The sequence below is a fragment of the Temnothorax longispinosus genome, chromosome 2 (genome assembly GCF_030848805.1).
Source record: "Temnothorax longispinosus isolate EJ_2023e chromosome 2, Tlon_JGU_v1, whole genome shotgun sequence".
NCBI classification, from domain to species: Eukaryota; Metazoa; Arthropoda; class Insecta; order Hymenoptera; family Formicidae; genus Temnothorax; species Temnothorax longispinosus.
The window spans coordinates 2,363,575-2,383,687 of record NC_092359.1 but is presented as its reverse complement, the minus strand read 5'-3'; the positions used below and the strand labels follow the sequence as shown (position 1 = coordinate 2,383,687).

At 39.6% G+C, this 20,113-nt stretch overlaps 3 protein-coding genes across 8 annotated transcripts in view; 1 reads left to right on the top strand and 2 right to left on the bottom strand.

Annotated features, from left to right (window-relative positions):
• The window catches only part of LOC139808960 (ribosomal protein S6 kinase alpha-5), a 36,981-nt gene extending 35,585 nt beyond the window's left edge, over positions 1–1,396 (bottom strand). Inside the window, exon 1 of the mRNA XM_071771515.1 lies at positions 625–1,396. Within this exon, the coding sequence (XP_071627616.1) occupies positions 625–730 (106 nt within the window). The 5' untranslated portion in view covers positions 731–1,396. The remainder of the gene's footprint in view (positions 1–624) is intronic.
• Positions 1,397–1,462: 66 nt separating this feature from the next.
• Positions 1,463–7,161, top strand: Iyd (Iodotyrosine deiodinase). 3 transcript variants are annotated; one of them, XM_071771522.1, is made up of 5 exons: positions 1,463–2,313; positions 4,681–5,025; positions 5,674–5,880; positions 6,207–6,523; positions 6,810–7,161. In XM_071771522.1, exons 2-5 carry the CDS (start codon positions 4,824–4,826, stop codon positions 6,993–6,995), a joined length of 912 nt encoding a protein of 303 aa, XP_071627623.1. In that variant the 5' UTR covers positions 1,463–2,313; positions 4,681–4,823; the 3' UTR covers positions 6,996–7,161. The 3 variants fall into 3 exon arrangements, with proteins under 3 accessions (XP_071627623.1, XP_071627622.1, XP_071627624.1); XM_071771521.1 differs by having other exon boundaries at positions 1,463–2,484; XM_071771523.1 differs by having other exon boundaries at positions 1,464–2,484; positions 4,681–4,995.
• Positions 7,147–19,454, bottom strand: D4 (double PHD fingers d4). 4 transcript variants are annotated; one of them, XM_071771516.1, is made up of 10 exons: positions 19,247–19,454; positions 19,041–19,150; positions 18,343–18,579; positions 18,000–18,205; positions 17,734–17,803; positions 15,888–16,043; positions 15,251–15,280; positions 13,664–14,101; positions 9,352–9,464; positions 7,147–8,979 (listed from the first exon to the last, which is right to left on the bottom strand). In XM_071771516.1, exons 1-10 carry the CDS (start codon positions 19,336–19,338, stop codon positions 8,848–8,850), a joined length of 1,584 nt encoding a protein of 527 aa, XP_071627617.1. In that variant the 5' UTR covers positions 19,339–19,454; the 3' UTR covers positions 7,147–8,847. The 4 variants fall into 4 exon arrangements, with proteins under 4 accessions (XP_071627617.1, XP_071627618.1, XP_071627619.1 ...); XM_071771517.1 differs by lacking the exon at positions 15,251–15,280; XM_071771519.1 differs by lacking the exons at positions 7,147–8,979; positions 9,352–9,464 and adding an exon at positions 9,781–13,102.
• Positions 19,455–20,113: the final 659 nt, after the last annotated feature.

Genomic DNA, 20,113 nt, shown 5'->3' with positions numbered 1-20,113 from the left:
GTCGCGCGCGCGCGCGTGTCAGCAACGCTACGCCGCTGTTACCTATATTCGTCCGATCCGAAACGTTTTATTAAGTGACACACACACGCCGATATATTTCCTCGCGCGATATGTATCCTACGATATTACTATCGGAGTATACGGAGACGCGACGGCGACGCGTGTCAAACGGGTTGCGTAACGGAACGGAACGTATTCGGGCAGCGTCAGTGACATTGAGATGCGAGTCCGAGTCCGATAAAGTCAGGACGACGAAGTACCGTAATGAAGTAATGATGTTCGCGCGGTCGCGGTGGAAGATATATCGAAGCCGAGATGCGCCGACTTCGGACGGAGCTCGCGATCGCGAAGCGCGCTTCTACATCGTCGAACGGAGATCCAAGTCGGAAAGAGAGTCGTCGCAATGAAGTCAATATGATGGCAAAACGACCTAGAAATCGTCATTTTTATTAATTCATTGCTGTTCTACCTGGGGAGGGGGGGGGAGAAATCGCTCCCTCGATCGCACGATCCACGATTCGGCGGCGATCAGCGGAGATCGCCGGAGCTTCGAGATCTTATACACTCTTTACAGTAGGCTCTCGCGAGAAGTGGCGGAGTAAAAAGCAAGTAGCATGGACGTACCGAATATCAACTCGTGGGTGACCGTCTGCTCCGTGCTGCTCCGTGGCATGTCGAAGGCGGGCGGGGGTGGTGGCGGTGGAAGTAGCGGCTGCATGGCGTTCTCCATACCCTCTCGCTCTCTTCCTCCGTTCGCTCGCTCGCTCGCTCGCTCGCACTCTGTCCTCTGCCCCCCTTTCCCCTCCCACTTGTCACACCGTTATCGTCGTCGTTCCTGCTGGAACGTCACACGATCGGGAGAACGTCGAGAGCTCGATCCGCGGCTCAATCGACGCGCATTTCGCGGCGACGACACGGTACGCCCATATCCGATCCGCGTCGGGAAACGTCTCTCGCGCACCGTGTATCGCGGTACGCGCACACGTGTGTCCGTCTTGCGCGCGCGCGTGTGTGCCCACGGACGTACGTATACGTATATATATACGTACCTGTTTGCACGTATGTGTGTATGCGCGCGCGCGCGTATGTGCGAAGTGCGCGATAACACGTACGGCGTAGAGGAGCGAGAGCACCGATTTTTCGCGTGCAGAAGGTGCAAGTCGGAGCGCGCACACCGGCGCCTCGCGTCGCGCTCGTCGCACACACGGAGAACGGAGAACTCGCCTCGCGGAAAGTCACACACAATGTTAGCGCCGCCGCCGCTTGCCGCTGGCGCGGCCCTTTTTACATGGTCACCACCGCAGACCGCCCGATTCGCCGCGCCCGAATGGTGCGGACGACGGACCCGCAGCCGTGTGTGTCGTGTCGCCGGACGACCCCGAGACCAACCCCGACCCCGTGCACGTTTTCGCTACTGCGCGCTCCGCGCCTCTCGCGCAGCTGCCGCGCGCCTCCGCTCATTGGCCGTCGCGCGCTGACCACTCAGGCGCGTGTCAACCCGGTTTCGCGCCCCCTCCGAACGGATTCCTCGTTGGAGAACGGCGAATTCGGAGCTCGACGCGACGCGCGGAAAGCGCGCGCGAGACTCGATCGAAACGCGTGTGCGTAACGTATAAACGCGTCCAATAAAATGCCCGCCTATCGCGAGATTATACCGTTATCGTTTCGACGGAGCTTGGTACACACTCGCGGCGGCGTGTATAACGGTCGAGACGCATTTATGCCGTACCTTTTGGCGAATGTTGCGTCCCCAGTGGTGTACGTCCAACTGAAATCGCGGCTCGATCCTGAGTTAAACAAAGCGCGAGGAATCTACTCCGACGTCTCCGACTGTCGCTGTTGCAACATTAGATATATATTTCGTATGATATGGCTGATGCGATATATAGATGCAACCATGTTCCAAGCCAACTGTTCCGTTCATGTATAGATACTTGATGTCGAAATTGACGAAATAAAAGACAAAGGGAAAGATGTGGTAGCGTAGTTGAACGAGCATTTAAATACGAGCGTAATTTTGTCGAGCAGAATATAATCGAGTTTTTGGAAGTTACTTTTTTTCACATCGATTGCTCGCGCCGAAGTGCTTGACACGGCCCTGCTCTCGACGATTTCGTGTGATTTCTTATCTCTCTCTCCGCCGTTTTTTTTTTTTTTTACGAATCTTAGACGAAGCAGTTCCGAAGTGTCGAACGCAGCCATCGATATTATTTGCCGCGATCGCGAAAGGACCGTACGCAGCCGGCGATATATCTTCTGCGATATTCCATCCTCAGAGGAGGGCATTGTATACTACGTTCTCGTTAATTCTAGGTATCGATTTTTCCTTATTGATAATCAAGGTCAGCACGGCGAGCGTTTCATCACGTTGATCGTAAAACAAAGAGAGAAAACGAGAAAATATACGCCGTCAGATTGGCACCGCACAAAGTCGGAGAATTAATTCGTTGATCGTCAACACCAAAATAACGAGAAGAAAAAGAGGTGCGAGAATTGATAAAAATATTTCCCTTTTTAACAGGATTACAGAATGTTATCCAGCCCCGAGCAAACTTTCTTGCTGAAGTTTCATACATAGGAATACAAAAAATTATGTACAACTATATATATATACAAAGTAAAATGTCAGCCTATTAACTCCTAAACCCTTTGACCGATCTGAATCAAATTTTGCACAGTTACTCTCTAGACCCCCGTGGAAAATATAGTTTATTACCATGAACTCCTGATTTCATTCATTTATTGATACTTTGCGATAATTTAAGTTTAGTGCATTATTATACAAGTATAAGCATTGCGTGATAAAGTATACATGAAAAGTATTCGACAAAAGAATTAATGTAAAAATATATGCTCGAAAATTTTCACTAAAATAATATAAAATGAATAAATTGCACCAACTGACAATAGAAAATTATATTTACACAAAATACACACTTGAAAAAATTATTAAAGCGGAAATTAATATTAATTATTATACAAGTAAGCATTGTGTAATGAAGTATAAATAAACTGCAGGTCATAAGAAGCTCAGGCAACGCCAGGTAGTTAAAAACTAGTATCTTATAATAAAAAAACCTGTGCGAGAACACTTCTTAATTTAGTATTTCCCTGTTCTCTTTTCGTTTTAACCCAAGTATCGACCCGTTGCCGGACGAAGTTATGTAATACGTAAATGGAGCGAGAGAGTATAAAGCTATTAGGAGTCTCCAAAAACTAATTCTCGATTTCGATTATATATTCCCAGCTGTCGTATTTGGTAAACGAGGGGGAAACGCGTTTAAAATGCAAACGAGACGCGCTTAGGTGATCTCCAAATCTCAACGAACCGAGATAACTGTCGGCGGAATGATTGCCGGCTTACGGCGTACGGCTAATACAATCGGAAAACCAGAAGTTTTTATCTTTGAAACGGAGCGGCACAAACTCGCTGTCAAATTTGAGTATCCGAGTATTCCGAGTACTCGCGCTATATAGCTCTCGATCGTTCTCTTCGCTCAGTTGACCACCGAGTTACATTATAAAATATGTAATAGATAGCAAAAAGAAAACAGAGACGAACAGTATCATTAAATAAGAGATGAGATCTGGAACAGGATAGAATCTTGTCGTTCGGACTGGCTTTCTCCAAGTGAATTTTTCCATATACACATATACACATGCGGTCTTTGTTAAATCATTGCTTTTGTTTCTTAAAAAATAAACGCTTTTGAACCTATCGCCTTGTAGCTTATAAGGATATTACATGAAAAAAAAACTCATCGTTTCGAAGATCTCCTATAAACACGCGAGAAGTTGTTTGTCCCTTCGAAGTTTATGAATTTTCGTTACGAGTGGCAAACAAGATATCGAAAGTAAACGAGGGGCAAGATCCTCTCTCCCGTTGGCCAGCAGTTTCATAACAAAGCCACGATAAATATTTCGTAACAATGTTGAACCTCAGAGCCGTTCAAAGCAGCAAAGTAACACGCCATATGAGTGCGATATCGTTCGTTTTTCTTTTTAGCCTGGAGTCTGACAATGAGAAGCATAAATGATCGTCGGATCGCACAAACTTGTTCAGCATTTCAAATTTCAAACCAGAAAACTTCGCATGACGAAAGGGCATATCAGTCGTCTACGATTTAAGAAAAATAATTCGTTTCTCCCGGAATCTTATAACAATCGCGAAGGCAAATACTCTGATAAGTTACTTGACAAAATTTTAATTACCGAAAGACGGAAAGAGAGAAAAAAAGACCCTCTTGTCTTTTCTTGATGGACTTGTTCCCTGGTGAAAAAATTTCACATGCCTATTTTTCAGAAATTTTGTAAGAATGGAGAGATTTGTAAAAAATCCCGAAAAAATATAAAATTTCTCAGATACTTTTAGAAATAATTGGACGAGAATTTTCGGAATATTTCAGTATCTGTATGTATGAACATTTCTGATAAATTGCACTGATTTTCTCATATTTATTTCGATTCCTACAAAGATGCGTTGGCAGGAAAAATCTGAAATATTTTACTATTATTTTGCCTGTTTTTTTTTTTTTTTCAAAATCTGAAAAATTATGAGCATTCGAAGAAAGTCTGAACAATTTTATAGAAATTCTAATTAATATAACATATAAAAAGTTCGGAGACATTTTTTCACCAGGGGCATCTGAGTTATAAACTGTACACATTCACGTTTTTCAGTGCGATGGTGAACGCCCGATATTGACATCATTTGATCACGGTTATCTGATCGAGACCTAGCCGAGTACGATCGCCCCGTTCGATAGTCGCGAGACCAGTAGCATGTGAAAACTGTGAAAAGACTGTCCTCATCGTGCGTAAAGATGTTCGCCGAATACGCACCCTTCACGACCAAGTACTTCTATCACATACTCGTTATCGTCGTCTCATTTATCTTGTTTAAAAAGTTCTTCGAACGACCATCAGCCGAGGAAACCGCACAAAGTGGGACGTATGCATTCACGGCATCTGACGAATCCACGGACCCGAGTGAAAGTAATGTCGCAGCGGACAATTCTACGTCTCGTACGTTGGGTGGAGCGTGATTGTCGGTCATATTCGCCTCATTTTGAAAAGAAAAACGCGTAAAAACAACGAAAACATCTCATTCGGAGCCTTTTTGCTCGAGATCTTAATAATAATTAGCCATTTTATTGATGGCAAATGACAGAGACCTTCGCGTATCGGATTGCAAAGAAACGACGTAACGATGACAATTAAGTTAATGGTCACGAGATGATTAAAAAAAAAACGAAGAGTAAAGTACTAGCAAACTTAGCAATATGCCAATTCGTAAATTTTACGAAGTTAAACTATGTTCAGAAATTATAAATTTTGTTAACACTATCGGAAGAGCAGTCAAAATAACTGGTTCGTTATTTTTTTACCAAGATTATAACAGTTTATTTGTTGAAATTTTTCGCGACTTTCGTCGCAATATATAAATGATTAAATTGATCAATTTACTTTCTCCTTTCGTTCCTTGTTTAAAAAAAATTTACGATTTGTCTTTAGAAATCCTTCTTTCGTATTATTCCGAAATAATTTTATATATTTCACAGGAACGCAATATCTTTCATTTTCTTGTCTGATTTATCGTCAATTCATACGTAGACTATATTCCGAGATACATACTTCGATAAAATATATTTTGATAAGATAAATTCTTTCCAGAAATGGACAAAACATCGTGTGAAGTGGAGCCCGCTTTATCGCGCGATCTCAAGCACATACCGTATCACTACGTCCGGAAGTCCGAAAAGGAGTTATTAGCCCATGCGTCAGAATTTTATCGAATAGTTGCGGCGAGGCGGACCTTGAGATTCTTCAGCACGGATCCCGTCCCGAGGGAAGTTATCCGTGAAATTATAAGGGCCGCAGGTACACTTCGGTGACACTTGCCACAAGTGAGAGATTTCTTCTAAGATTCAAGATTCGAGTACTCGCGGGAGAGCACCGCACGATTTGAAAATAACTCAGCGTTTCAGACTTTTTCAAGATGTGAATAGATATTGTATAAAAAAAAAAAAACAATCCATAGGATAAGTTATGCGTTAAAATAGCGAAATTGAAATTTAATGCCGTCGATGGTGATCCGAGAAGTTATAGTGTTAATGCGACTAGTGCTTAGAATAAGCTGAGCCAAGACGCTGTTCCACTTAAGCTCGCATCTTCCAAGCTACATACTCACGTTTCTTTTTATTTAGGTACCGCTCCCAGCGGCGCGCATACAGAGCCATGGACCTTTGTTGCGATATCTAATCCGACTACGAAATTGAAAATCAGAAAAATCGTGGAGCAAGAGGAGGAAATCAATTACAAGAAGAGGATGGGTATAAAATGGACGACCGACTTGTCTCCACTAAGGACCAATTGGATAAAGGAATATCTGACCACAGTTCCATACCTGATACTTGTGTTCAAGCAAACTTACAGCACTTTGCCAAACGGACAGAAAAAGATTCATTATTATCATGAAATGAGTGTTTCTATCGCATGTGGAATTCTCATTACCGCTATACAGGTGATTTTAATATCTTCCTGCGACGAATATTGGCATCTCAAATCTTTTGCTCCGAAGAGTCTTTCTTACACAATTCACGAAAAATATAGTATCTATATATAAGTTAATTTATCAAGAGAAAAGAAGTATCGAGCCGAAAAATGATCCCTGATCATCGAATATGTTTACAAAATTTTGAAGCATCCCATAATGAGGGTGTAGCTCGTGAACTTTGCTCGCGATGTTTTTCTTGCTTAATGATTGAATTTATATTTAATTTAATTTACCATATTACTCTTAAACACAGTATGCCGGATTGGTGACCCTTACATCCACGCCAATGAACTGTGGACCGGCTATACGCAGCCTCCTTGGACGTCCCGCCAACGAGAAGCTCGTGTTACTTCTGCCGGTCGGTTATCCAGCCAAAGACGCCACTATACCTGATTTACAGCGGAAAGATCTGTCCGAGATCTTAGTCGAGATCGATTAACGGAAGTAATAAGATAGATAAAACGCGATTAACTTGCGCATCTCACCGTCTCACTTGCGCTAGAAAAAAATTAGAATATTTTATACGTTTCTCTTCATTTGCATGAGGAAATCGAGAATGGGAATATCTGAAATAAATAGTCCAACATATATTTATGTTAATGCTATTTTTATGAAAAAATGTTATATTTTTCGGATTACTAACTTTTTTCCTTATATCTTACATTACATTTTTTGTGGATAGCAATTATTTACTATAATCGTAGAGTCGTAGTGCCCCTTGGCTTAAAAACATCGCTGCCAATATTACAAAGTAAATGATAATATTCGAAAGAAAACCTAATCCCTGAAATATAGCACCTGTTCGTGAGTTATGTCGTTTGTCATATTTCTTTCTCCTGCAGAGACAGAGTCTCGAAAAAGTATACAATGGCACGCAATAAGACTGCTCTAAACTTAATGATCCGGTTTGTATAAACTAATGTTTATTTTCAAATTTGCATATACATAATGTTAAAAGTAAGCGATATAAAATATAAATCCCATCGCTCTCTAAGTCGGAAAGAAGAACTTAAGGGTGAGTCGATAGAGAGAAGTTCAAGTGTATCTAACGATAGTACAATTAGGCGGTCGTAAGATCGATGAAATTGAAAAATGAGGTTTTACATTAATCAACGAATACCAAATATCACCCACAGCGCCGTCTTAAATTAAGTACATTTAATATATAAAATATAAAAATACTGAGCTATAAATGACGAAGAACATGTAGAATATAATTTTCCTCCAGTACTTCAAGTCTGTATATGACAGCTATGTCCGCTACTAATAGCTATGTGTAAAAGCTTTTAGTATCATGATACATACAGAGAAACAGATAATATTCTATTTATCACTATTCATGGAACAAATACTATTAATATCATGATCTAGAATATGAATTTTTTTCCGTAATTCCTTTTTTTCCTATGAGACCCGGGCCCGGACCGGGTCGTTTAGCGAGGAGCTAAGAGTTACCGTGAAAAACTCGAGATCGCCAAATTTTCGTTAAATTTAAGCAATTGCAAAAGTTCTGAAAGCAACCGAATTTCAAATATCATTGACTAAGAGTAGAGCAGAATCTAGAACTAGGAGAGTATTGTCCTATTTAGCGATCTTTAATTAAATCTCTATTCGTTCGTTCACATTCAGATTAATAATATCGCTGTAAAGAGTATATATACACATATATATATATAGTATATATAATATATGTATATATGTATATATAATATATATATATGTCAGTTTCTAAAATGAGCAAAAAATACACTTTGTTCAGTACGAATGTAAAATCTAACGTCGTCGGTAAATCGAACTCCGTCTTTATCTTTAAAATTAGTAATCTCTTTGTCCGTTCCGCTTATGGAACCTTGCTAACAGTTGGACTGCGACGTGTCTTTATACATCTATTCGTAGAAGCTATCTCAGTTAAATTATAAATACGTGTTTCCTTACATCTTTATCTCGTTGAGATCACCAGTGCCTGAGATATCTAATGTAGTAACGCTATATATAAACGTATCCTCCTAATTATTATTATCGTTATCGTTATCATTAACATAATTTAACGGGGGAGGAGGGGAGGGGGAATCGATGGATCAATGCAAATTTCGTAATAAATAGTAATCGATGAAGTTGCCTTACTGGGTTTTTCTTTTTTCTTCCTCTCCGCACAAATTTGCGCGCAACACGCCGTATATAATACTACATATGGTGAGCCCGTGAATACTCTCCTAATTCTCCTAATAAGATGACCGCTATACCACAGCGCGATGGATATACAGCTCCGTGACTTATCTATGAAAGTGGACTTAATCACGGTGATGAAATTCGGCTATGCATAGGCGGCAAGACCAGGAGCCCTCGGGAGGTGATGCAAGAGCCGGAGACAGACAATACATGTGGTAGCCACGATCACAGTCGTCACAGAACAGCAACTGATCCTATTTCAGTTCGCCAAACCGTTAATATCAGGTGAATCTATGGTCGTATGAAAGCGCGTGATGCTACTACATTTATTTTCACCGGGGTTTTCGTTAATACCAATAAATACTCGTCCGACAGCGCGTCAATCCATATGAATAAACGTCAGAAGTCGTCAGAATTACTTATGAGAGACACGAGACGCGATTGTTTAAGAAAACGAGACGCGAAATGACAATGCGAAGAAAAGACTCTCCGATCCTCTCACGATCAAGATCGAAATGGATATCGTGCCGTTCGTTCGCGCGCGACTCTATTACCGGGCGTGATAAAGTCATTGCTTTACGAGTTCTGCGAAAGAGAGATTGCGGGATATATATGTATATACTTACATCGTTGTCCGAGGTGCCGCAAATAGAGCAACATTTGCATTCGATACACTGCCACCTGTACTTGCGAACAGAAACGATCATGTTTGCAGTGAATTGCAAACAAGTTGGATGCCCTATAACAAGAACGTACGCACGTCAAGGAACACGCATTTGGGGACGGAACGAGGAGATCGGTCGTGGGATGCGAGTAGAAAGGTGCCAGGACAGTTATCTTGTGCCGAAGAACAGTGAACTCCAAGCTATTCATTTTATTTATTTATTTTTTCTCCCGTAAATCTACTTTTTTTTCGATGTTTTCTCATCGCAAATCGAATTTTTACACAAGTGAGAGCCAATGACAAATCTGGTCCACAAAAAAGATACGACTCTAGGATGTCTTTCACCTTTCCTCAGCACTAAAAACGTCCGGAATAATGATACGTCCTCATGTTTCCGCACAGAATATTTTATTTCATGATATTTGTAATTTCCTTTTTTTTTTTTTTGATGTTGCATTTTGAACATACTGTTATTATTTGGAATAATAGGTGGTAAGTAATAGCAGGGCGTACCTTGGAATAGTTCACGTTCTTTCTTGCGCAGCACAATATAAACGTCGCAGATGCACACTCTCCCTCGCTCCTTCTCTCTCTCTCTCTCTCTTTCTTTCTCGCTCTCTCACACTCTCGCGCTTTCTCGTAAATTCTCTCTTTCTCTCATTGTCATGCACACAACACGCAACTCATATAACGTATCACATTCTTTATATATATTATATATATATGAAGCCATATATATATATTTATATATAACTAGTGTGACTTAAATACTATATTTATAAGCCTCATTGGGTATTGCTTAATTAAAACTGCCTAATAACAAATCTTCAATTTTATATATAACAAGGAGGAACTATATATCTGCATGCTTCCATTGTTTTTATACCATGTGAGTTTTTCTTACGACAATCTAAGGATAATATAATATCAATTTATACAAGAAAACTAAAACGTAGTATCCTCTAAGTCTGCCATATTTCAGCTATACCATGTTAAATAATAGAATATCCTACGTTGTATCATATGCTATATGTAAAGAAGCTGTAACGTATCTCTGTCGATAGCCTTCTACATTCGAGTTACATAATATATGTATATTATAGAAAGTACTCTGTAACACGAAGCTCTACGATTAAAGAAGACGGCTGGTTTCACGGCTGTAAAATCATTTCCAAATACTTACTCCAGAAGTCAAATACATTTTGTATAAAAAAAAGGACAGCGTACACGCGTCTACGCAAGTAGGAAGTAAAATGTTGTACGACGTTACAACTTGTGTGGCGTATGAGTGTAAAATAAGCGACATGTAAAACTGCGACATACTTATATCATAATCAGTGAAAAAACGTATAAAATAATTCGAGTCTGGTTTCGAAGCTAGTTTTTTTTTTACGCCTGAAAAACTCATAAGGTATTACATTAAATTTCATACACGGTATCCTGTTGTCCCTAGTCAAAATGATATTTGTACGAGTATCAAAGCTTGTACAAAACTAAGCTATGTCGGATTTCTACAAGAAGAGGTATTAGTCACGACGTTTTATGTGTGACGCAATTGTCAGAGAAAGGAAGCCTAACTAAAAACGGTCGATAGTGAAAAGAGAATTCCATTTATGGAAATCTATAAAATGTAAGCTTTATCCCCATAATCTTCGTCTTGCTTGTTAAATATGTAATAAATATATTGCGTCATTACAAATAACGGTAATAGCAAGGAGCGGTTATACTACATTAGGTCGGAGAAGCTAATGCCCACAACTAAAGGTAATTAAGAGGCGGCAGATACAATGGAATGTGAGACACATTAGAAAGAAATCAACGAGCAGTTCTGATTAAACAAGAACGCGCGCGATCGCGTTTTTTCCACTTTTTTTCCTTTTTCCTAAATCCTTCATAACGAAATCTGATATACATCATCGCGATCACATCGAGCACTCTGTTATACATGTGTTAATTAAAATCCACGTAAATAAATTCACTACCTTAAATTACCATCTCACATGTAGCGGTTCACGTGAAGAAACATTAATAATCTGGTAACTCGCTAATGTGAGGACGTAAAATGAGGTCTCTCGAGTAATAACTTGTCTAAGAGATAACGAGGATTGTCTGAGAGACAAATTGTTACTCAAAGTACACAGCTCTGCTATTCGAACGAAAGATTTTTACGCGCACACCGTGTAAAAAACGTTATCTTGCGTTATAGCGAACGTCTCTCTCATTTCCGTGAATTCATTTCCTCCGTGATATTTCACTTTTGAGAGACACGATTTTTCGATTATAAACGTAAACGTAATGAACACATAAACGAGTCGTTAAACAAGTACCAATCGAAATTATTCAATAGATAAAAACATCATTCTTGCGGTCGTTATATATTCGATCTTTCTATTCGGAATTTTTCCAAAGTCGCGGAAGGTACGGAGATCCTTAGAATTGCACTCTCTCCTCTTTCGTTATTCCTCTTTCTGCGCTGCGCTCTTAGCTCGCATCGTCTAAAACCTCATAATATCCAACAAACGCAAAGCCACCAAAGTATTTACAAGCGTTCGGGAAAACGTAGAAATATTGAAGTGACGCGCGATCAACATCTCTCAGTATCTTACAATAAATACGTTGCTTTCATTAAAACGATTCTCATGATTGTGCTGGATATATAAAGTATATATATATGTAATATATATATATTATATATATATATTATATTATATATATATATTGCATCTAAAATTCTCCTAAACCTGCCGGTGCGTTTCTCACGCCGTGCATCGCCTCCCTTCCCTTTTGATTTCTAACACAATAACGAAAATATCGGGATACACTGTCAAACAGAAGACAAACACATCCTCCGCAATACGTGCTCTGGTGGTACTGTGCAACAGGAATTTCAACAAATTTTTTGCGTACAATTCCGCGTAAAAGCAAAAAACGAATCGTCGATTTTGCTACTCGACGTCCAATCACGCATACACACACACGACGAAAATTTGACTTCTCTCGGACTGACGAAGACTTTTTTTTGTTTCCTCGTAATTATTACGGCATTACCGATTCAATATCTTAGAAACTAATCATTGAGATACTATAAATCACAGCAAATTCGCGTAGTAAAGGAATTCCTGAAAATTCCTATTACTCAGATGCGACAAGTTGCACCATTGACAAAACGATGTTTTGTATTCCTCGCCTTTGACTAGTGTATGTAAAGCTCGTAACCGTTTGATCCTACACTGTGCAGATAATTGAATGCCTTCTTTCCTTTCCTTCCTTAATTATTGCACCCAGTTGCAACAGCAATGGTTTCTTTTCTACTACCCTTGGCGGCAGTGACAAGACGCGTCACGCGACAACTGTAACCTTATACAACTCAAAAAGTTATCCCTATTATCTCGGTAAACCTAAAGCGTATTGAAGAGCATGGATCTACAAAAAGCCGATAATGGATATCTCACAGTTTTAACGGCTACACGTACATCTTCTACGTGCTCGTTCGTGATTAACGCATTTAACGAAACGGGTAAAGAAGAGAGATTGTACAAATGTAACGGATAAACATCTCGATTGCGCGTTTAACAATTGTAGGTACGTTTTGGAATATATACGAATAGAAAACAGCGAGGTCCTCTCTTTGCGTAAGGAAGGGCACGTACGCTTGCTTGCTTGCTCGCTCGTAAAATTAACGAATTACTTAATGTCTTTCACGATATTAACATCTGAAACATGGAAGTATAAACGATTATATATAGCATAAAACACGTATATATATGTATATAATATATATACATATATATACCCAATATTCTCCGTAACCATCGCGTTAAGTGATCTCCAAGTCATATATCATCCCGTAAATAAACTGCTGATCACCTCGCACGTTCGCGCGTGTCGCGAGGAAGCGTACGCAAGATATTGCAACAAGCCGATTCCTTCTCTCTTTCCTCCTTCTTCTTTTTTGAGTTGTATTTGGCTATGTGTATGCACAAGAACGCAGTGCGCGATATAATTTCGCAAAGAGACGTAGAAAATAGAACTGTCGTCCGTAGAAACGTACGACTCTCACCGCCAATTCGGAATATATCGATTTCAATGAATATATTTGACTACGTGATTACCATCGTCGTCGTCGTCGTAGTCGTAGTCGTCGTAGTCGTCGTCGTCGTCATCGTCGTCGTAGTCATCATCATCGTCGTCGTCGTCGCACGCCGGCGACAGTGCGAGTTAATTGTGATTCGTTCGCCGGGTGTACTTGCGCTTGATCTTTTCCTCTGGCTTACCTGAGCGGCCGCAATCGCTGCACGACACCAGCTCCTCGGAACCGCCGGTCTTCTTGTTCTCGCGCGCGTCACCCAGGCAAAAGTCGCAGTACGGGGACGGCTGGGCCGCGGACGACTTGCCACCAGGCTTCTTCTCCGCGGTCGGTCCCCCGGGGGTGGGCGGGCCGCCGGTCGCGCCCGCGGTCTCCGCGGACGGCAGCGTGGAGACGGCGGTGCCGCCGGGCGAGGACGCCGAGGGCAGATGATCTTCCTTGGTCGCCGGGACGGTGGGTGACGCCGGGGCGACGGGCGCCTGCACGGCCGATTGCAGCTGCTGCTGCTGCGATTGCTGCGGCTGCGATCCCGCCGTTCCCGCAGTGGGTGCGGCGGTAGGCGCCGCCGGGGAGGGACTCGAGGTATTCGAGGAGGTAGCGTTCTGACGACCCCGACGTGTACCACCTGATCACAAACCGATCAACATACCCAGTTGCGCTTTGCCGTCACAAGCTGATGACCATGCACACCGGCTTTATATAATATAGAGACAATAGACAAATTCATAGTCGACTCTTTCTCACTCTCTCGCTCTCGCTCTAGCTTGCTCTCTTTTTCTCTCTCTCTTTCTCTCTTTTTTTTTTATTCATAATCGATTCGGTTATGTCGAAGCATATCTTTGCAAGGACTGGGAAATAGAGTCCGAGGCGACTCGATGAATTCATCTGAATGTATACAGAGAGTCCCCAGATCGGTTGCGTTTCTCGCAACAAAAGGGGCAAAGATAGAAATCAGAAGAATGATTGCGATAATCTTGGAAAAAACTAAGTTGCAAATTGTAGACTCTGTGTTAATTTTAATTTGATAATCTCACACAGTTATCACTAATACTGTTGTAATATAAAAAATCAAAAAATCGCAAAAAAAAAATCGGGAGTAACGATTGCAATCGGGACACTCTGTATAATGTCAAAGTAATTGCTATACAACCTGTTTATGTACACATACGTATGTGATGTGTACATAAACAGTCTGTAACGCCTATTAATTTTGTCTTATCGCATTCTTCATATAACGGAATCAATTATTCTAAACTTCACAAGACTCAACCGACTGTTACAACAAAGAAAACAAATCTGATTATATGTAAGTATAACAAAGTGCATATGTCAATCAGTACATTCCATCACCAGCAGCAAAATCCAAGATATATAACGACGAAATATAAATATATATAAATATATATATATATATATATATATATCGATTCCAAGTACAGACAGATACAAACAAACGGCTTTTCAAACGTATTCGAGCTACAGGTAATTTCAAAGATATAAATAGGTATTTGATTTTCAACGAAGCCTCAACATTCATTAATAGGAGAATCGAAGCCAAAACCGCTCTAGGAGTAATACAAGCGTCAAAATAGCAACGAAAAGAAGAACTCTTACACTTGTTAGGCTCATTCGTAAAAACTATAATCATGCCGAAGAGGGATTACAAAAAGAGCTACTGATAAAACAAAAATAAGAGAATGAAAAAGGAACACGCATACACACATACAAAACGCTCAAGAGCCACGACGTCGTAATCGCACCGAAAAATACCAACCTACAGGACTTGACGATCTTTTTCCTCTCTCTTATGTATATAAAAAAAAAATAAAACATTTCGCTATAATATTGTTTAGAAGCATGCTACTGCAAAATACATGCAGCACAAATAATTATCGCTTTCTTATTCATTAAAACATTCCCATTTTGATATGTAAAATATATCCTATATGTACACAAATAAAGAAGATATACGCAAATATTTAATTATAAAATGCAAAATAAAATCGCATATATCATACTAGCTTGAATATTTTTTATATCCGTATGATATATATATGTATAGATAGCTTGACACATAATATGTAATAGAACATCGCAAGAAAGTATAAATTCAATACATACATATTTCGAAATAGAAAAATTTAAAAATTAGAGAAGAAACGTCATGATATCTTATTTGCAATGCATGCACACACATTTGCAGTACATGTAAAAAAAGATATATATATATATATTATAAATTGTTATATTGGGATAAGTTCTCGGATGAGTAGTTGCGTGATCGGGACAAGAATGAAGGTAATGGCAAATGGGGAAGGAGGCGGCGGGAAGGGGAAGGCAGAGGCTGAATCAGGGGTAAGAAACGCGGGCTTAAAGGAAAGTGAGAAAACTGAGCTGATTTTGGCTCCAACCTGGCTGGTTCGAAGCAGCGGTGTCTGCAACGCTCCTAGGTTCAACTTCGGCAGGACTGGGACTTAGTTCCTTAGCAGGATCACCGGAGGAAGTAGAGTGGGAATGACCGTAATGGTAGACCAGACCGGGTCTGGTCTTATACCGTGCGCTGCATACTGCAAAAGTGCAAATACTGTTTTCCCGCAATCCATCCAATGCAACGTCCAATGATAAGACAGACCTTTCGTTTAACGGACGATCAAGGGAGGTAGTACGGGACAGTAAAGCTGACAGGGCGGGGTCAGGGATAGCATTTGCACACCTTCCGCACCAGTACACATCCCTATCCACCTACGAGTCTATATGTGGACAAGCAGTGAAGGAGTTCCAGCCCAAGAAGCAAAACTAATACGATGCAAGGCTTGATGCTTGTACTCCTACAGAATGAGCTCGCTACAGTGTGAGCCAGTACATTCTTGCTCTGTTATTATTGCAGGTAGAGCTAGTCCGAAGATATTTGGGCCGGTGACATTTAGCTCGACTGTCAACGAGAATAAGTTCAATGCTCCATTAAAATTGTGTCTCTAACACGAGCTTAGTATAACCAGACCAAATGTCTTTAGATTATCTGCTAGTCTAACAGGAGTGGTTTCAAGAAGTAAACAGATTGCAGGCACATTCGAGTTAATTCATAGACTTTGTGTTTGGAAAAGTTTGACCAAATTAGTAATGACTATTATACTCCTTCCAGATAATAACGAGATTGTTCAAAGAGTTATTTTAATTCTCTTTTTATATCTTTTTCTCTTGTTTACTTATGCTAAATACAATCGAATTCCAATAAATTTGTGCATAATGAGTATATAAGCGAGCTGTTTCTCTGAGAAAAATATGTAAGGCAATCCTCACATGTCTTTACAAAAGAGTTAGTGACTCGTGATTCAAAAATTTTACTGTTTGAATTTAAATGTTACGTAATGATTATAAAGTGCCGAATGAAATTCAAGCGTTTGACATAATAATACCGTATGTTAGTAATTCATCTTTTAATCAAAGTGAAATATAGTTAAGTTGAATGACAAAATGTTAGTTTAATTAAACTGCGATATGATAAATCTTTGATTTTAATACAATAATAGTTATAAGCTGTCTGTACGGAACATTTTGATTATATATTCATCCTTTAATTATTTTTAATCCGATTAGTAAATGTAGAGAAACATTCAAGAGCATAGACATATAAAAAGCGTATACTATTTATGCACAAAGTTTTGGATATTTGGAACGTACGACTAGTCTCTGCCTTGCACTCAGAATCATACCATGACTGCCCATACTCAAGTAAAAAGTTAAATAATAAAATATATTTCTCGCATAATAAAACCTTTGTATTTAAATTTTTGTATATGTAGGTATTTGAATTTGGAAAAAAAATACCGACTATTATATGATTAATCAATCTCTCTGAACAAACAAGATTAAGTCATCGCGATAATGAGAAAATAAGACTAGAAAGCACCTTCCCGCATTACATATAGTTTGTTACGTATTTGAGTTACCATTGCCTGGACTACCATTGCACAAGATTATTCAACTATATATTACCATATATTCAACTGCAATTTAACAATTTAACAATTTATTTCAATCTTCCATCATATTTTATATACTATAATCAAGTTGTAATATATATTGATATGAATGTAGGTGAACAAAATTAACAAATTTTTTAACGGAAAAAATCTATTCATTTGTTTATAACTTATTTAAAATAATAAACGTCAAAACAATAATAACGATAATATTTATAATAAACTAATAACAGGAAGAATGGTCATTTGTAGTTATATCTATGATTAAACTTACGGTCACAAACGAACGGTTTATCAGAGTCAACAGAGTCGTAGTTGGTCTTTTTACGTCCACGGCCACCACCCTGCGTTAAATAAAATCACATTATTAAAATCACATCTACAGACTGATCACAAGATTCACGTAGAGTAATTTGTATAAATATAATATGCTTTAAAAAATATATATTTACAATATAATAAATCGGTACAAATATATGGATTATATTATATTGATATTTAAAGTATCTGTTATTCATTTATATTTGCCTTATGACTTACTTTTGTACGTTTACCGCCCGGAGTATCTGTGGTAGGTGGATGACTACGAGCAGGATGATGACCACCTCCACGAGTTTTTCTGCGTTTTCGTTTACTGCTATAACTCTCCTCGTAATCATAGTCGCTATCAGGATCAGGTTCTTCATAGGCATCCATATCTAACATGTCTTGCTCATCATAATACCAAGCGTCTTTACTGTGTTCGTCTGAAAGCATTCAATTTTTCATTTACGTGAAATATTAAGACTGGTCTAAGTAAAATAATTGAAAAAGATGTCCAAGACAAATAATTTTTATATCGATAAATCAATTTATATACAATTTGACGATTAATTTTATGTACCTTTAAGTGCTACCGAATCTTTGCTATCGTCATTTACATGCGTAATAGTTTCCACGCCTTCCGTTCCATCTTCCGTATCTCCTCTTGGTCCTCGTTTTGGATGTAGATAATGCATTAAATATTGCCGGCGTTTCTTTCGCCATCGTTTGCTTGGATAAGTATAAACCTGGCCGTGCAATAAGCCAGGTAATCTTTCTCTCGAGGACATAAAAAGTGCAGAATGATTTTGCGCAACACCTGTGATTTCAAACAAGCTCTTGTACTATTGTTTAAAGACAAAATCATATCGATAAGTTCTTGCAGTAATCGTAATTATAATTAATATATTGCAATTAATGTAACTACTGGAATATAAAATTAATTGGCAATAATTTAATATAATTAGATTGACAAATTTTCTATCTATATTTACAAAATATCATTGTATTGCCCAGTTAACTAAACTACGAATCAATACACTTCATTATCTAATTACATATAAGAGATACTCGATGTGATAATTAAAAAATCAATATTATTTTTTCTAAAGCAAGCCTTTACAGAATAAAGTCGATATTGACAATTTCATTTTTTTTAGATAGCGACGTTTACAATGAGTCTGACTGAAAATCAACACCAGAGCACTGTCGTTAATTATCGATTGTTTGATTTATTCTACAAGAGTCGTGTAAACGGTGTAAACGGGCTCGGAATCTTACCTGTCTGCGAGTCGAGGAAGGGCATGCGAAGACGTCGTTCCCGGCATAGTCGGCTATTGTAATTGGATGAATTCTCAATGGCCTCTCTGTAAGCCGTGTCGTTGAGGAAGCTGCAAAGCGGATCGATAGAGTTATCTCTCTCTCTCTCGGCCGGATAAACCGCGCCCGCGGGTCAGGACCTGGACACGGGGAGGGAAAATACGCACCTCTCGATCTTGCTCAGATTACTCTCGTTCACGACTTGTATTATTCCGCTGTTGGTGTGAGCCATGGCTGGGGAGATCGCCACCGTCGTCATCTTCGGACAGTTCTCGCGTCCCCACGTCCCCCGTCGCTCGCGCGTTCGAGTCCCGCTACGCTACGTTCCGTTCCACGACGCCCCGTGTAGCGCCGATCAGCGCCGCTCCGGTTTCTTCCCGGAAGTGGAGCACCGCGGCGGTCAAACGTCGCACCGCGCGATACACGAGGCGGCGAAAATATATCTCTCAATAACGATGCGAATGACATTGGCGATAAACGTTACTGACGATGCGTAGAATTATTATTGCGCTAAAGGGAACATTGTTGATAAAAAAAACTTTGCGCGTCCCGACTCGGCATCGTGAACGGCATCGTTGGTGTATTCGAGGCGCGCGCATCCTCTTCGGATATTCGTGTATCGCGCTGATGGAGAATAAAAGTCAATAGTCTCGCTCGTTGTATTAGTGCGAGCTGCGAAAGAGAATTCAGAAATGAACACAACTTTCGAGATTGCCGTGTTCAAGGTTTTTAATTTGTTGTTATTTAATTGTCTCTGTATCGATGCGTTATCGAATTTTGAACCGTTCGAATCCTCGAATATAAAATTTTAGAGAATTTTCAGAATCATGAAATTAAAAATACAAATTTAAAAAATCGACTCTCCGTAATGTTGTTAGCACTATTTACATATTTAGTAAATTAAAAATACGGAGGTAGAAAGGAGATATTTGGAGTAGTGAGATCTAATTGTAAAAGGGTTAAAAATCAGGGACTCTTACTCTCGAATATGTGAAAAAAAAAGATACGGCAAAATATATATCTTACATTATATA